The sequence below is a fragment of the Enhydra lutris genome, unplaced genomic scaffold (genome assembly GCF_002288905.1).
Source record: "Enhydra lutris kenyoni isolate GAN:26980312 unplaced genomic scaffold, ASM228890v2 scaffoldscaffold16, whole genome shotgun sequence".
Taxonomy (NCBI): Eukaryota; Metazoa; Chordata; class Mammalia; order Carnivora; family Mustelidae; genus Enhydra; species Enhydra lutris.
In genome coordinates this window covers 29,677,203-29,696,018 of record NW_019154100.1, presented here as the reverse complement: position 1 = coordinate 29,696,018, position 18,816 = coordinate 29,677,203, and the positions used below count along the sequence as shown (strand labels likewise).

Genomic DNA, 18,816 nt, shown 5'->3' with positions numbered 1-18,816 from the left:
AGGCAGAGAGGCAGGTAGAGAGAGAGGAGGAAGCAGGCTCCCTGCTGAGCAGAGAGCCCGATGCGGGGCTCGATCCCAGGACCCTGAGATCATGACCTGAGCCGAAGGCAGCAGCTTAACCCACTGAGCCACCCAGGCGCCCTAGATAAAGTAAAATTTAAAGCTTCTATCTCTGTATCCTGTCTTTACTTTCACTGCCAGTTCTGTTAGATAGTAATCCATTAATCCTTCTAGGTTCTTCTCTCTCTCTCTCTCTCTCTTCCTCCCTTTTGTATATACTTATATTTACATAAATGTATGTGTGCACATACATATATGTATATACAAATATACATGCATATATTCACATATACAAATACAGGGTTTTTTGATAATAAATGGGATACATTTTCTGAAGGCAAAACACAGCTAATGGCCCTAGCATTAATGGGCCTTTACAAAGTAGTTTTTAGGTCAAATTTTGCTAGATATAATAAAATTATCCCCTGGTTACCAGCAAGATTTAAGTCTTACTACTTTATTTCTTCTGTAGGAAATGAATAGTTGACCATTTTTTTACAGGGACAGAATGTAAATCACCATTTTAAGAATGATTGAGAAGAGTTTTTGAAATCCCACTTTGCAGAGTTAACAGGTACATATCAAATCACATTAATGGGAAAAGATGAGACTAGACAATGCATTATTTAGATGGGAGAAGAAAACAGATGGTGGGAGTAGGAAGGTCATAATTCAAAGCAACCTTGCCAAATTAGTGGACACAATGGCAGCAATGTCAGAAATGAGAAAAGAAGGAAAAGAAAGGACCCTAGATGTGGCTTGCTTAGCAGTTTCCAGATCGTTCCCACAGAGAATGCTTTTGGCAGCTAACCACATACCTGCCTATCTCAAACACATTATTCCTCTATCTCTGTTATCATTATGTTTCAAGAACTTTGTTTTTTTTTTTTTTTTTTTTTTTAGAACAAGTTAAAGGAGCAAGCCTTGAGTGTTTGTCTATTCTGTATATGCTATATATATTATCTCATTTAATCCCCATACTAGTTCCGGGTGAATATCATGGCTACACTTCATAGATGAAAGAATTTAATAAGTGGAGGAGCTGTACATGGAATTGGGACGTGTCTGATTCTTCCTTAAAAAGCTATAATGTAACCTCTTAGAGTAACTTAACTGCACAGTCTAACCCATATCATTAATGTGATACAATTCATTTTCTTTCTTTGTGTTACTATGAAAGACAGAAAATGTCTTCCAATCTGCCATGTATTGGAAAACATCGTCCTTACAATGAACTTGATCTGACTATATTGTTCTAATTTGGCAAGTTTGAGTGGAAAATTAATCTTGCTTGTGCTATTTATCTAGTCTTTCCTGCCATTAAAAAAATTGTTATATCCATAAGAAATGGATGCTATTCAACTAATCTTTCCTATTTCCTTCACTCTAAAATCCCTAAAAGGGCTCTTCTTTTTTCTGGCTCAAATTCTGACTTTCTACCCAAGGCAGAGGAGTCATGATAGTCTCCAGTCTCACAGCCTGAGTTTTCTTGTAAGTGGTACCGTATTTTAAATACTGAGTGATGGACAGACCACTTGGTGTGGTAGAGTTTTTGCAGATGGTCCTTGAATTCACATGTGTCCCAACCTTGAACATACACAAATAATGAGCCATATGTATCTGCACTACTGTTTTTCAAATAGTATAGGATTCTCTTGCCATTTAGTACATACAAATCCATTGGAAGTATTACCAAAGCCAACTACAATGACTGTTATTTGAGGGTTTCCATGAAAAATTCTTGACATCTATAAGCTGGAAAACATCATATTACAATATTTTGCATTATAGAGAAATTCTGGAGTGATTTGAAGAATACTTTTGCGAAGTGACCATTTACCACTTATTCTATGAATAAATACATGTTTTGATACACAATATTCTGTTTGACTCTATATAAAAAGCTCTACATTTCCTTAGCTGTTAGTTTGTCACATGAGTCATTAAGTTAGACATTTTGCTTTATTCATATTTCTCAATGTGACCATATATTGCAAATGAAGCAGAATCAGATTTGGCCCAAAGGTAAAATGAGTTCATTTGCCATGACCATACAGTCCTCCTCAATTCCTGGGTCTCTACCCTTGAGAGACTATGTTTATTACCCGCGGTGAGTTAGGGTAGTAGATTATTTGATTGCAACTCTTCCTTTTCTTCCTTCCTTCCTTTCTTTCTTTCTCTTTCTTTCTTTCTTTTTAAATATTTTCATTACAAATTCTGTACTCTCCTGTGGGAAATTTGAAAATACCTGAATATATGGAAGTTAAGAAATTGTGATTCTGCAACCCAGAGATACTACAGCTCTTACAAATTTTGTTGCATTTGCTTATGATCTTTTTGCTTCATCTATTTAGATAACATACATCATTTGAGTGGTACCATATTTAATTTGTATGACCTCTTTTCATTTCACTAGGTTGATTCTATTTGTTTATTTATTTTAAAGAGTCCCAAGCAGACACTGCACTGAGCTCAGAGTCCGAGGCAGGGCTTAGTGCAGGGCTCGATCCCATGACCCTCATGGGATCACGACCCAAGGTGAAACCAACAGTTGGTCAGGCAACTGACTGAGCCACCCAGACACCCCGATTCTGTGTGTTTATGTATTTTCCGGCTTTCCGTGTTATGTACAGATAGCCAATTACATATCACATGTTTGTTTTGTTTTGTTTTATTTTTTTGACTCATGGTCATCTAAATGGCTGTATTTTGGGGGAGGCAAATGGAGCAGCAGTGGCCCATTAAATTATCAGGGGTTATGATGAAATTGAATGGTCATTCATTATCTGGAATTTTGGTTTTACAATTTTTATTTATTTAAAATCGTGAGCTGGGGGAGGGACAGTGGGAGAGAATCTTTTTTTTTTTTTTTAAGATTTATTTATTTATTATTTGAGAGAGAGAGAGAGAGAGAGAGGGAGAGAGAGAACAGGGGGTGGGGTGGGAGGAGAGGCAGAGGGAGAGGGAGTGAGGGTCTCCATGCCCAGTGAAGAGCTTGACACAGGGTTTGATCCCACAACCCCAAGATCACAACCCCAGCAGAAACCAAGAGTCTGAAGCCCAACTGACTGCTCCAACCAACTGCCCTGAAAGAAAGAATCTCCAGTAGACTCCATGCCCAGCATGGAGCCCAACACCGGGCTCAGTCTCATGACCCTGAGATTGTGACCTGAGCCAAAACCAAGAGTCAGACCCTTACCTGACTGAGCCACCCAGGCACCCTGGTTTTGAATTTTTAAATAGACACTCTTTTCATTTCTTGTAGCTAGTAACCTTTATTGCAGTATTTTTGGGATGAATAACTAACTTTGTGATCATCTCAATCATTAAGAAAAAAAGTATACAAGAGGATATTTCTTAGCCATTTTATGGATTTAGGAATATTCAGCTACTCAAAATGATATTTAACTCTTCTTTTTTTTCCTGGCTCAAATTCTTGCTTTCTATACAAGGCCAAGGAGTCCTACTAGTTGCTTATCTTGCATTTGTTCAATGAAGAACATTTTTTTTTTAAAGGTATTTTTAAAGAGTTGGATGAAACTTGACTTCTTTAAAGTAGTAAAAAATGCAAGACATTGAAATAACAATTAACAACCCAAATCTTCCTGATTATCATGCACTCTGATTTCCTTGTGTTAAAGCTAGAGACCAAGAAAGCATATCCTCCTCCCCCACCATTTGTCTTATTAGGGAAAAGAAAACCCTGCTTTCTCAAGTTAACCAGGGATGGGTTTCACCCACCTTTGTCCCGATGCGGGCAGAGAGAATTCAGCGGTATTCAATTAAAAGTAAATGGTTTCCTTAAAAATAGAATTGAGAAAGAAGAAGGCAGAAAGTTGATGGCCTTTGAGGCTGGTGGATGCCTTATGTGGGTTTATTGTACTGTTATGTGTGTGCTGCAAATTTTCACAGTCAAAGAGCCAGGCAGAAAAAAATGAGTAATGCTTCTGAAGAGCGAAGAAGTTAAATAATCTGCACCAGTGGGTATCACACACCGGTGTGAACTGGCTGCATCAGAATCCCCTGGGCACTCGTTAGAGATCTCCTGCCTGTAATCACAGCCTCGATCTGCTGAACAGAATCTACAGGGAGGGTGTGTCTAGGAATCTGCCGTTGTAACAAACTCCCGAGATGATTTTGATGCATGGTCAAATATGAATCCCATGGACTGAACCACAGCATGGGAGCACCTTGGCAAAATGAGATTTTCCTGCTCTTTTTCTCTCATTGAAGGTAAAATATAGCTATGTCCCTTCCCCTTCCTTTATTCAACAAATGTTTTTTGAGGTCTTATTATGTGCCAGCTTGTGTGCTAGATGCCAGGGAAATAAGGGCTTATGTAAGAGTTCTTGCCTTCATGGGAATTACATTCTGATGAGCAGAGGCAGACATCTTGAAATTTGAAGGAAAGAGGTACGGCAGGGTGGTGGGAACCATGGACTCACCTTTTCCCCCATTGCACAAATACACCAACCCAAACTAAGATCCCTCTCATCCCTCACCCCAATAGTCTTTTCTCAGAGAGGTTATCTGAGTCCCAGACAAGTTATAAATAATAACTCTAAGAAAATATTCCCGGGGCGCCTGGGTGGCTAAGTGGGTTAAAGCCTCTGCCTTCAGCTCAGGTCATGATCTCAGGCTCCTGGGATCAAGCCCCGCATCAGGCTCTCTGCTCAGCGGGGAGCCTGCTGCCTCCTCTCTCTCTCTTCCTGCCTCTCTGCCTACTTGTGATCTCTTTCTCTGTCAAATAAATAAATAGAATCTTTAAAAAAAAAATTCCCTGTATTTGATCAGTCCAGTGCTGTTTCTAACTTTTTTTTTAAGATTTTATTTATTTATTTGACAGAGATCACAAGCAGGCAGAGAGGCAGGCAGAGAGGGAGGGAAAGCAGGCTCCCGGATGAGCAGAGAGCCTGATGCGTGGCTCCATCCCAGGACCCTGAGATCATGACCTGAGCTGAAGGCAGAGGCTTAACCCACTGAGCCACCCAGGTGCCCCTGTTTCTAACATTAAAAGAAATTTGAACATCTCATCATGTGCTGTGCTCTATTTTATTTATTTTTTTAAAGATTTATTTTTTAATTTTAGAGGAAGAGAGAGAGAGTGTGTGATCAGGGGGAGGGGCAGAGAGTCTCCAGCAGAATCCCCACTGAGTACAGAGCCCAACGGGTGCTTGATCTCAGGACCTGAGATCATGACCTGAGATCATGACCTGGGCTGAAATCAAAAGTTGGGCTCTAAACCAACTGACCCATCCAGGCACTCCTCGTGTGCTTTGCTTTAAAAAGTTATTTATTGTAGAAAATGACAAGCATATACGGTATAGAACAGTATATTAAAGCACTGTGTACCCATTACTCACCTTCAGCCATTTTTATTACATAGACAAACTTGTCTCATCTGAACTTTCACTGTTTCTTCCCACCCTGGATTACTTTTATTGTATCATTTCACATGGAAATATTCCAGCATGTATCTCTAAAAGATACGTGCTCTTTTTTCAGACATAGCTACAATGTCTGAATATCTAAAACAAGAATTCCTTAATATCATCGAATATTCAGTGTTCACATTTCCTCAGTTGTCTCATAAAGTTTTTGTACCGTTTATTTAAATCTGGACCCAAATAAATTCCATTCAATGCTATTAGTTGATAGATCTCTTCAGTAACTTTGTCTCTTACTCTTTCTTCCCTTGCAGTTTTTGTTGTTGTTATGGAAGAAATCAGATTTGTCCTGTAGTTTCTCCCAGTCTAGACTTTCTGGATTGCCTCCCTCTGGTGTCATCTGCATTCTCTGTAAACCGGCGGTTAAGATCTGGATATTCTCATTGCAGTTCGATTCCTTACGCACATTTAGTTACACTTTGGACCATGTGTCTGATTTGTCAGTGTAAACCGTTGGCGAGAAAGGGTGAGAGAGCCGTAGTAGGGATTGGCGTCATGGTGGCAAACCATCACCAGCGAGTAAGAGGGAGGAAAGTAAACGTTTATTAATCGCCTACTGTATACAGCCACGGGACCTGGTGCTTTCCATATGCTCTCACGTAAACGCAAGCGCTATGTTGTGTATACGGGATTAGTTCCATTTTCCCATGTGGAAACTCTGGAGCAGAGAGTTCATAATCTGCCTGTCTCTTGCAGTTGGTGGTTAGAGTCAGGATTTGAGCAAGGAAGGGTCTGTTTGTCTTAAAGTGTATCCTTCTCTTGCCTCTGTACCCATGGGGCTTCAGGGCCGAGTAGGCATGGTAAATGAGTACAGCTGACCGAACATGGAAAAAAGAAAGAACAAGAAAAGCAATAGCCCTAGGGTGAGGCTAGGAGGCGCTGTCTTTGGCATCCGAGTCAGGGGGTGGAGAGGACTGTGGGGAGGAACCCCTGCTTAGCTCCAGTCTTGATGGCATGCAGGAATGTGGACCAGGGTTGCCAGATCTTTGAGTTTTCAGAAGGCAAGTATCTGAATTTCTGTGAAAAAGCTCTAGATCCAAATGTGTTAGCTGCTAGTTCAGATTTTTAAAAAATGCTATCTAGGACAACACCGTGGGCCACACCAAACCAATGTGCAGCCTGCCGTCCCCGTCCCACCACATGCTGCTGGGAGGTACGTCAGCTGAAGATTGGGCTGATGACCAAGGCAGTTAACTGTCACAGGGAGGTGTTGGCCCTGAAATTAGAGAAAGGGCCAAGGCATCAAGTGACAATGAACCAAATCTTCAAAAGGTGACAGAGCATTGAGATATGTCAAGGAAAAAGCCAGTTTCTGAAGTCTGAACAGATCAGTCCTTGACAAAGGAACAGCCCTCCTCAACGACCTTTTCTCATCCTCACGAGGACCGAGTCCTTACTGTGTCCCGGATGGGGACTGAGCACTTTATACGAATCTGCAAGTTTCAGCTCATTTTCACCTCACCGCGGCTCGCTGTTATCCTGTCATAGAAAGGTGACAGGGGGGCGCCTGGGTGGCTCAGTTGGTTGAGCGACTGCCTTCAGCTCAGGTCATGATCCTGGAGTCATGGGATCGAGTCCCGCATCGGGCTCCCGGCTCCACGGGGAGTCTGCTTCTCCCTCTGACCTTCTCCTCGCTCATGCTCTCTCTCACTGTCTCTCTCTCTCTCTCTCAAATAAATAAATAAATAAAATATTTAAAAAAATAAATAAAAAGAAAGGTGACAGGGGTCTGAGAGTCAAACCTAGGTTGACTTCAAAACTGCTTATTTACTTAGTACCCTGTGTGGTCTTTCTCCTGTGAAATAGTTCCTTGTTCAAGGCATTGAGTATTAGAAACTGGAATTCCCTGGCTGTGGGCTCCCAAAGCCTCTATCTTGAACTTTCAACAGAACTTTCTTTCTTCCAGGCAGAGCTTGCTGAACCTTTCATCGGTTTCGGTTAGCATTTACATCTAATTTCTAGTTCGAAAATTCCTTTCCCAAACACCTTATTTATTCTCTACAATCCCAGCAGTAGATCCACAACAGAAAAGCCAATTCATAAGAGCCTCTCCTTTGTCCTGTTTTCACTTCAGCAGAAATATCAATAATCAAATGAATTTATCAATAAAGAGTATAATAAAATAATATCTCCTTGGCTTTTCTGGAGGCTGGTAATTCACAGAACCCGGATTTATGTTTACCCAGTCTGCTCGGTCAGACTGGGAGCTCGCAGAGTAAGGAAGCTTGCTGGACATTTGGGTTTCATTTTTGTGTGCAAGTAAAAGCACTTTGTCACCGTTCCTTGTGTGACATTTAATAAGCCTCTAGCTTATAGAGACAGTCATTTGCTTCCTCTCAGGCAATTTAAGGCTTTCTTCTTACTGGGTAAGGTGGCTGACGAGGGCCAGCCACTCTGGGGCTGCTCTGAGACAGAAGGGGGCAAGGGCAGTTTGGCAGTCAGGCAAAGAAAAGCGCCCTGAAAAGCGCCCTCGGCTCGGCTGGGGGGCTGGGGCGCAGAGCATTCGTGCCCTGCAGCAACAACTCACTGGGCTTGAGGACAAAGACCTTTTCTCACTTGCAGCTTCCTCCCTCCTAGTCTAGACATTCTGTAGGTGGTCTCCTAGTTACGGGGGTGCCGCGCTCCAGCCCTGCACGCCTGCACCCCGCCCACGGTCCCCAGCCGGAGCGGGAAAATGAGCCCCAGTGCAGGGAACCCCAGGGACGCTCGAGCATCTTGTTCCCAGGAGGAGTCGTGACTCCCCAAGGAAGCTTGATAAGGAGGACAGTGGTGGTTAGACCCAGCTCCGGGGGACGTCACCACAGCAGTCAGCAACATCCCTGAAGCTGTGGGGTTACGGGTCCGCTGCCTCTAGCCATATGGGGCTATTAAAAAATTTTTTTAAGTGCAGTGAAATTCCCATAACATAAATTTCCCATCTTCATGACACTTTTTAAGTGCACGGTTTAGTTGTGTTAAGTATATTCGCATTGTTGTGCATCCAGCCTCCAGAACTCTTTTGGCTTGCAGAGCTGAAACTCTGTCCCTATTAAACAACAACACCCCGTTCCCACCCCGCCTTCCCCCGTCCCTGGCAACTACCTTTCTACTTTCTGTCTCTGTGAATGTGACTCTTCTAGGAGCCTCTTACAAGTGAGATTATACAGTATTTGTTTTTGCGTGGTTGGCTTATTTCACTTAGTATAATGTTGGCTGTTTAATTTTCAATTAATTAAAAATTCAGCTCCTGGTGCACTAGCCGTATTTGAAGTGCTCAGTAGCTCCATTTGGCTAGTGGCCACTGTATTAGATGGCACAAATGCAGAACATCCCGGAAATTTCTCTTGGACAGGGCTCATCTAAGGGAAGCCGGGCAGCTTATACAGAGACGTGGCTGGAGCTGGGGACTGGGAGAAGGAAAGTACCAGCTAGATGAGCCATTCCAGATGGTGAATAATCTGACTCCTTTTCTCCACCACAGAAACAATACCAGCTACCTGATGTTTTAATAAGTGCCACTCGCATCCTTCTCTCAGTCTCCAGTCTTCTAGCAGCATAGAACATGAAAAATAATCCAGTTTGAGAAAATATACAGTACAGGTTACAGACAAATGTACTTTAAAATATTCTTAGCAAGTACATCTTAGGAAATGCCTGTCAGTTTAACCGTCGATGGGAGTTGAATTGGAGTGTTTCATTAATGGGAACTATTAGTTTATCGCTAACTTGGCAAGAGTCCTAATTGGTATTTATCACAAAGAAGTCTTATACAGTAGACCTACCCTTTAAGCTGTTGCTTTTAAAGATTTTTGCTTGAGACCCACAGTAAGAGAAATGTTGTATCTCAACCCAGTGCCTGCACACACTTATATGTTTATATATGTATACCCAAACTTAAAGTTTCTTTCCTTTTTTTTTTTTTTTTAAAAAAGATTTTATTTATTTATTTGACAGAGCGCGCGTGCATGCGCACACAGTGGTAGGGGGATGGGCAGCAGGCAGAGGGAGAGGGAGAAGCAGGCTCACAGAGCAGGAAGCCTGATGCGGGGGCTCAATCCCAGGACTCTGGGATCATGACCTGAGCTGAAGGCAGATACTCAACGACTGAGCCACCCAGGTGCCCCAAATTAAAGTTTCTTATAACAACACTTACCTGTATTAAGTGTGATACATATATTTTATTAAAAAAATGCTTGCTGGGGCACCTGGGTGGCTCAGTGGGTTAAGCCTCTGCCTTTGGCTCAGGTCATGATCTCAGGGTACTGAGATCAAGCCCCACATTGGGATCTCTGCTCAGCAAGGCTCCTGCTCCGCCCCCCCCCCACCGCCCCGCCTGCCTCTCTGCCTATTTGTGATCTCTTTCTGTCAAATAAATAAATAAAATCTTAAAAAAGAATGCTTGCCTATTTAAAAAACGCTGATCTTATCCACTAAATTGATTTCATAACCCTCAAAAGGGCCACAACATGCTGTTTAGAAAACACAGCTTTAAATACACTTAGGTTCCATTTCAGGCCTGGTTTGTAATGCTGTTCCCCATCCCCTCCTCAGGTCCCCATGACTCAGAAAATGGTTTACAAATTGCATCTCAAAACAAGCAAGTTTTTGTTTTTTTGTTTTTTGTTTTGCTTAACATTTTATTTATTTGAGAGAGAGAGAGAGAGTGCAGGAGGGAGCACGAGCAGAGGGAGTGGGAGAAGCAGGCCCACCCTCTGAGCTGGGGCCCAGGACCCCTGGATCATGACCTGAGCTGAAGGCACATGCTTAACTGACTGAGCCACCCAGACACTCTAAAACAAGCAAGTTTTTTAAAAAGCCATCATGGCTTTACTTCTGAGTGAGCTCTGTCTACTCATTTTAATGCTGGTTTAAGTAGAGAGTATTATGATAGAAAAGTCCATTATCAAATGGCAGACTGTTTTCCAAAGCTAAATATAAACGATGAGCACTTTTTCACGCAGTAAGTTTCTATTTAGCATGTGCAATTGGGAGTTCATTGAATTTTAGTTTACTTTTCTTTGTGGAGGAGAGTATCACATCATAATAATATATAAGGTTACTGAGGGAAAAGGAGAAAAAAGTCTTAGTTTCTTGTGTCATGCATGAAGAATTTAATAATTTATAAAAATCTTGTAAACAAACATTTCCAAATGTATGCTTTATAAAATATATAGATGAGTCAACTTGTCAGATTTTTTTTTTTCTTTTGTAGTGTAACTATCTGGTATGTTAACTAGTATTTTGACAATAACAGAAACAAAAAGCAGTTTCCCTAAATAACTTTCAGAAGCATTTCATCTCAGGGTCAGGGGAGAATTTACTTCCTGAAAGGCCTATTTTTCTTTTTACCTTAACAGAGGAGATAGTGCTATTAAGAGGCCTTGAAGGAAAATTTATGTACTCCTTGAACAACTCTGAATTAGGCAGGTGGTAGAAAAAAGTAGAAGAAAGTATCAGAGAATAACTGTAAATAATGCTGAATAAAAAAATTTCATCCTTGGGAGTTGGGGGATGGGCATAATGGCTGAAGGTGGCCAAAAGGCACAAACTTCCAGTTACAAAATAAGTGGGGGTAAGGAGAGGGTGATTGGGTCATGGACACTGGGGAGGGTATGTGCTATGGTGAGTGCTGTGAAATGTGTAAGCCTGACAATTCACAGACCCGTACCCCTGGGGCAAATATTACATTATATGTTAATAAAAATAATTAAAAAAAAAGTCCTGGGGATGTCAGGTACAGCATGGTGACTAAAGTTAATAATACTGTATTGCGTATTTGAAATTGCTAAGGGAGTAGATCTGAAAAGTTCTGATCACAAGCAAAAACATTCCTTGACATCCCGTGGTCAATACTGAATTGTTATGTTGTGCACTTGAAGCTAATATGATGTATGTCAGTTATACCTCAATAACAAATGGCATCGTAACTGTAAATCGTAAGAATTTGCCAGTTTTGAAACTTTAGATGTATCAAGACATAGAAGTAGAGTGAAAGTGTTTTCTTTAAAGTAAAATTCGAGGGGCCTGGCTGGCCCAGTTGGTTGAGTGTCTGACTCTTGATTTTGGCTAAGGTCATGATCTCAGCGGGGGAGTCTGTTTGAGGATTCTGTCTCTGCCAAATAAATAAATATATCTTTGAAAAAATAATAAAATAAAATTCCTGAATTGGTTCTAACCACTGGGTTTATTTTATTTTTTTTTTTTTTTTTTTTTTTTTTTTTAAGATTTTATTTATTTATTTGACAGAGATCACAAGTAGGCAGAGAAGCAGACAGATAGAGAGAGGTGGAAGCAGGCTCCCTTACAGAGTACAGAGCCCGATGTGGGGCTCGATCCCAGGACACTAGGACCATGACCTGAGCCGAAGGCAGAGGCTTTAACCCACTGAGCCACCCAGGTGCCCCCACTGGGTTTATTTTTGAAAAATCATTTTTGTGTTTGTGTTAAGTATAAATACTTGTAGAGAAATTGGAAATTAAAGGAAAATATGAAAAAATCAGAAAGAATTAAATGGTCAGGCTACCACTGTTCATATTATATTCCTGCTTCCTGGGTGTGGCTATTTAAATTTAAACTAGTTAATGTTTGTAATAAAAATTTAGTTCCTCAGTTACACTAACTGTACTTTAATAGCTGTATGGAGCTAATGGCCACCACACTGGACAGTGGATATTGAACATTCGAACATTTCCATCAAGGTAGAAAGTTCTTTGGGAGTCACTGCTCTAGAGAGTGGAAGAGGATCCAGCTAAGTCATCTCTGAGGCTAGTCAGTGTGTAGAATGGTGATCCAGGAAAAATGCACAATTGTTCTTGGCTAGTTTGCTGCTGGATGTGTTACACAGTTTGCTGGTTCCTTTAGCATTAAAAAAAAAAATAGGGGCACCTGGGTGGCTCAGTGGTTAAGGCCTCTGCCTTCGGCTCAGGTCATGATCTCAGGGTCCTGGGATCGAGCCCCACATTGGGCTCTCTGCTCAGTGAGGGGCCTGCTTCCCTTCCTCTCTCTCTGCTTGCCTCTCTGCCTACTTGTGATCTCTGTCAGATAGATAAATAAAATCTTAAAAATAAAATAAAATGAAATAGACATTAAAATTCTGTTCCCTTCTGGTATTCCTGGTCTTTTACCAGATGTAGTGGAAAAGCCAGCATCTCTGGGCCCACATACCCCTGGGCTTCTGTCGCCTACATCCAGATCATGATCACGTGATTCCTATGACTTGCTAACCAAGCAGATGTCCTGGCTGAAGAATAGAATAGGTGCTCATAAATGCAGAGTGGATTGTTACTATTTTTAAGGGCCAAGTAAGGTAAGGTTCTGCTCGTAGATGAGACACCAGCTCTTTTGAAATGACCCAGTGATGGAGAAGGAAGGGAGGTCCTATCACTCATGGGAGGCAGACAAACACAGGTGAATGTACCCTTTCTCCACCTTCTCATCTGGGTTTTCACTTTTTTTGGCTCAGCTAGCAATTCTTCCCACCCTCAAATTCTGGGAACGCACTATTAATGCATTTTATCTTACAATTATTCTAGGTCTTTCTTACACATACAAAGTCTTGGTTGATTGCTGCCTACTCCTCAAGTCTGAAGATAATGGCGTTTTTGTTGAACTAGGAAAGGATCAAGGGAGAAGGAACTGGAGTTTCTTTATCTTCCTGCCTTTTCTTTCTCACAAAGGGGGGGGGGATTTTTCTACGCTAGGAGGGGAATGATTTTCAGAGCTCTGAGCTCCCATGCTTCTCAGTACCCTCAGAGGGGCCTGCCCTGCACAATGTGTGTGTGTGTGTGTGTGTGTGTGTGTGTGTGTGTGTGTGTGTATACAGGGACAGACTAATGTGAAACAGCTTGGATGCAGACATAGCAATAGGGTCTCTCACAAAGAAGGTTCCAAACTCAGAAAGTGACTGACTCTGTTACTCGATAGCTGCTCCAGTAATGAGTGAGATGGTTTTGGTTGGCCTGCCCTGTAGAAATGTTGAGATGCTGCTCTGTTTGAACAATCAAAACCCAAATAAAATATCTTACACTCATGCAGCCTCCACAGTTTGCCAAATCTGTTCTCAAGCATCATGTCATCTGATGATAAACTTATGGGCTGGGACCAGACATTTGCAGAAGAGAAAACTTAGGCCCAGAGAGGTGAAGTGACTTGCTCGAGGTCACACAATAGTGGGTGGTGTGGCTGAGTTTTGAATCCCAAGGGTCTCTGCTGAGGACGTTGCTTTCCTTCTGACTCATATTTTGGGATCGTAAAATAAAACACACCTAAGTCGGGTAATGGGTGACACAAATATGAGAGTTTAAAAGATAATGTTTGTTGAGTGCCCATAATAGGAGGTTGAGAAAGGGGCTGCTTAGTTGGGTGGTCTGGGCCCTGCTCTCAGGGATCTTTACTTGAAACATTTGAAGCAGTACATTTACTAGCAATAAATACATATCATCCCAGAACAAATTGGATGCTTTAGGGCATATGGACACTGAGAAAATGACAGAATCCTTTATAGAAGGCGTCCTGAAAGAAAGGGATTTTGAATCAGACCCTGAAGGATATGCACAGACTAATGGGAGGGCATTCTAGCCGGATACAGAGGCATGGTTGGGTTCAGTTTTAAGAAAGAAGAAAAGAGCACTTGTTTATTATTTTTTGAAAATTTGCCCTGCAGAAGACCTTGTGTACAGCTGGGTTTAGAGTGGTGTACAAAAGAGACATGGCCCCCCACTTCATATAACTTAGACTTCGGGGGGAAAGACCAATCATTGATTGTTGGTAATAAAATAATTACGTAAGTATTTCAGATTAAGATTTGCTATAAACGAGAAAGGTGGAATTCTATGAACGCATACGGTACAGTGACATAAATTCCACTAACATTTGAGCTGTCACGTGAGGGAGTGGAAGTTAACTAGAAAAAGTGGTTTTGGTATAGGGAACAAAAGGAGGAGTGCTCAGAGAGAGGAGTGAAGCATGTGCAAAGGCCCTGGGAGGATCAGAGGGGCTGGAAAAAGGCCTCAGTGCTGGTGTTGAGAGAGCAGAATGGTGAGTGGTGAGTGGCAGGAGGTGAGGCTAGGGAGGAGGCACAAGCTTGATCAGATTTTGGTCTTTATTTTAATAACTGGGAAACCTCTGAAGGATTTTAAGCATAGTGACAAGACTGACATGGTCAAATTTTCTTTTAAAAAGATCACTTTGGCTGCTGTGTGCCAGTGTTTTGGAGGAGGAATAATAGAGGTTATGCCGTAACCCCTTAAGAGACTATTATGGGGATCCAGGCTAGACATGGTGAGGTGGTGCAGAGTGGTGGTAGCCGAGATGGGGAGAAGTGGTGAGTTTCCAAAGGGATTTAGAAGATCAAGTCTACAGGTGGAATTTGGTGATATGCTAGGTAACAGAGAAGCAGATGATAAGGATAGTTTTTGAGTTTCGGATGTTTGGGAAGAAGAAGAAATCAGCTTTGGGTAATCAGGAAGGCATTTGGGTCTCTGGGTCTGGAGCTCAAGGAAAGAATGGGTTGGGATTGACTGTGGAGATCCCGGGCACGTGAGTGACCAGTGGGCATGGATGAGCTTTCCCAGAGAGAAAGGAGCATGAAATGAGAGAGGAATAAAGCAGTGAGGAAGCTTGTTGGCCAGGTCGAAGAGAACGAGCCAGCCCAGCAGCACTGGAGAGGTTGGAGGAGAACCAAGAGATCCCTGAGCATCATGTCGTTGAGGTGGAGTAAAAATATATAAAATAGGGGGCGTATCTGTCACTTTCTCTCTAGACCCATTTCCTCATCACAACCCCAAAATCCATTAGGTGCAAACCACACAACTCTAGATCCAAGACACTTGCATTGGGCAATGTTACAAGTGTATTTATTTATTTTTCCATTACTGTGACAGATTGCAGTCTGTTTGTGTTTTCTGCGGGGAACAATAACCTCCTTTCCTTTCTCTTACGTCGTTGCGCTTTTGGCTGTCCCTGACTGCACCTTGTTGCAAATCTGAGCTTGTTTAATCCCATGGAGTACTAAACACTATCTGGTCTCGGTGGCTGTGTTAATTCTACTGCGGGCGCCCAACTTCATGTGCCAGCTGGGATCCCTTAATGAGCGAGCTGCACACAGTTCAATGTGAAAACTATTTTCTCTGATGCAATGTGTTTGAAGAACTCACTCCTGGAATGTTCTACGTCACAACTGCTTCCAGGCCGTCCCTGGCATTCTCTCTCTTTGCAGGATGGCTGTCGCTCCTCCGAGTTACTGTTTTGTGGCCTTCCCACCACGTGCTAAGGACGGGCTGGTGGTGTTTGGGAAAAATTCAGCTCGGCCCAGGGATGAAGTACAGGAGGTTATGTATTTCTCGGCTGCTGATCATGAACCCGGGAGCAAGGTTGAGGTAAGTCCCGTGTTACAGTCTCTCATTGGCGCTCATTCCCTTCCTCCGGCTTGGCTCAGCGTACCTTTCCTTAACTGGGCTCACTGGTCAGAACTGCCATGTCGGTCTGTTGATTCCTGATCCCACACAAGTTTGTTCGTGGCCTTAAAAACAGGATCACACGGGGACTAATACTACATTCGTGGCTCTAGCCCTTCTTTTACAAGTAAGTAAAATATTTACATGGTTCCAAAGTCAAAAGTATAAAATAAGGTGTATTCATAGAAGTCTGGTATCTTTCTTTGTCTCATTTACTCTACTTACTTTTTTCCTTTTTCTTGAAAGTTTTTTTGGTTTGTCCTTCCATTTTAAAAATAACCTGTGTATGTAAGAAACTACACACACACACATACACACACATGCCCCTTTATCCCATATGTTTTTCTTTCTTGGATGAATGGTAGCGTGCCGTGTACGCTTTTCTCCATTTTTCTTTTTTCACCTTAAAAAACATATCTTAGAGATCACCCCATGTGGTAAATAGAGGTCCTATTCCTCATTCCTCACTTAGAGCTGTCCAGAGCGTTCCATTGTATGGATGTATCATGGTTTAGTCCCAGGTTGCTGGACATCTAGGTGGTTTTTCCAGTCTTTTGTTATTGCAGATATGTTGTATTTTGGAGGGGCTGATAGCCTGGTGTATCGGTCACAATATCTGGTCTTGGTTTATGTATTGTATCATGGTAGAAGATTATCCATCAATTCCTATTTTGAGTGCTTAAAAATCTGTCTTTGTCGGTCCTTCACTGGGATAGGTACCTAAAGTGGGATTGTTGGGTCACAGAGTAAGTAAGTGTGTAATTTTTTTGGACTTTATCTGGCTTGCTCACCCAGGTGGTGCCCTTCTGCATTTCTGCTAGCGATGGAACAATGCCTGTTTCTTCGTATTCCCGGAGTGTACCGTCAAACTTACCATGCCTGATGTCAATTTTAAAGTCTGCTACTTTGCTAAATTCTTTCATTGGTTGTGTCAGCTTTTATTATTGATTCTCTTGGGTTTTCCAGGTTTATTGTTATCAATGCCTACAAACAGAGGCAGTCTGACTGTTCTTACATGTCTGGTTTCTTATCTGATTGCCTGAAAGCTTGGATTCAGTGTTAATATTTAGTGGCAATAGTGGTTTTCTTTGTCTTGTTCCTGGCCTGAGTGGGGCAGCCTCTAGTGATTCTCTAGTCACTCAGACATTGGCTTTAGGACTGAGCTTTACATAGTTTTATTGTGTTAACAAATATACATCAATTTTTATTTTTAGTGGTTAAAAAAACCCTCAAGGGTAGGTGTTAAATTTTGTTGAATGCCCCCCCCACCAGTGATATGGAGATAATCACTGGATTTTTTTTCTTTCAGTTTATCTGATAAATTGAACTATCTTTGCATTCATAGAATAAACTTCTTGGTTATGGCGTATTCATTTGTGTGTGTGTGTTTCAATGGTTGTTGTTTGTTAAAGGATGAAGAATGTAGAGAAAAAAACTGGGGGCAGGTAAATTAATGAGCTCTTTCTACTGACGTAAACCTCTACTCATTGGTGTTCTATGCGTTCAAGATAAACTGATTTTTTTCTGGTAATTGTGCTAGGTTTTAAAAGCGTATTCATCAATGTGTGTTTTATTTTCCTATCTGAATCTTTTTAACTGTTTCAAACCTTTAAAGGCAACTAAGCAGCACCAGAGAGCAACAGAACTCTGTAAGGAGTGGCTGTGTTAAGTGGATGGAGCAGAGGCGGGGACGCGGCTACGTGGCTGGCAGCACGGAGCATGACTTGGGGTGTGGATTGTATGCGGTTGGGGCAGTGACAGCCTGTCTCTCACAGGACTTTCTCAGAACCACTCTCCTCTTGTGCTGTGCCACTAACAGGTCCAAGCCCCTAAACTTCCGGACTTTTCTTTCGTATAGGCAGAGAAGAGTGCTAGGTTTTCCGGTGATCGTGCTAGGTTTTATTTTATTTATTAAATGTTGCAATGCCTAAATATATTTTTTAAAGATTTTATTTATTTATTTATTTGAGAGAGAGAGAGAGAGAGCACAAGCAGGGGGAGCAGCAGGCAGAGGGAGAGGGAGAAGCAGACTCCCCACTGAGCAGAGAACCCGATGCGGGGTTTGATCCCAGGACCCTGGGATCATGACCTGAGTTAAAGGCAGAGGCTTTAACCCACTGAGCCACCCACGTGCCCAATCACACTAGTTTTTAAATGGGTTTTCATTCATTCATGTTTCCATGTCCATGTTGCTTGGATTTGAATGTTTCTCCCTTCCTGGAGCCGAGTGCACTGGGCATAGATGAAGTTTGCAGGTCTGAGTTATTTTGACTTCCCCTGTCTGTCTTCCCTCAATGTTCCTTTTTCTCAAAGAGTCATACCCACTGAAACAACACTTTGATTTTCCCGTGGGCAGATTTAATTTCCCAAAGATAGCTGCACCAAATCCCATCCTACGTGCACTTCGTACAGTGTGATGAACATGCCTCGGTGGGGAGGGTGAGGGTCATGAACCTTGGTGAGGGTCATGAACTTTGGTGAGTGCTTACGTTTGCTCTGACCAGCGTAGCCTGGTAGAAGTGATGCCATGTGACCTCCAGGGCTGAGCTATAGAAGAATTGGGCATGGAGTCTCTCAATCTTGGGGTCTGGCCCTAAGCATCCAGGAGATACGGTGGAGGGAGCCCAAACCAGCCCAAGTAGGAAGAACACAGGGAGGGGCCCACATGGAGAGGAACCGAAGTCCCTCAGCCAACAGCCAGTGCCAACCCACAGCCAACCGCCAGATGTTTGAGTGAATGGCCCTTCAGATGATTCCAGGCCTTGGACACTATGGAGTGGAGGCATGCCGTCCCTGTGGCGCCCTGTCCAAACTCCTGCCCCTTTGAATTCATGAGATAATAAATGGTTGTTTTGCACCACTAAATCTTGGGGTCA

At 42.3% G+C, this 18,816-nt stretch overlaps 1 protein-coding gene across 1 annotated transcript in view; it reads left to right on the top strand.

Annotated features, from left to right (window-relative positions):
• The first annotated feature begins 15,703 nt into the window (after positions 1-15,703).
• The window catches only part of LOC111147272 (secernin 1), a 38,092-nt gene continuing 34,979 nt past the window's right edge, over positions 15,704-18,816 (top strand). The window contains exon 1 of the mRNA XM_022503216.1: positions 15,704-15,862. Within this exon, the coding sequence (XP_022358924.1) occupies positions 15,704-15,862 (159 nt within the window). The remainder of the gene's footprint in view (positions 15,863-18,816) is intronic.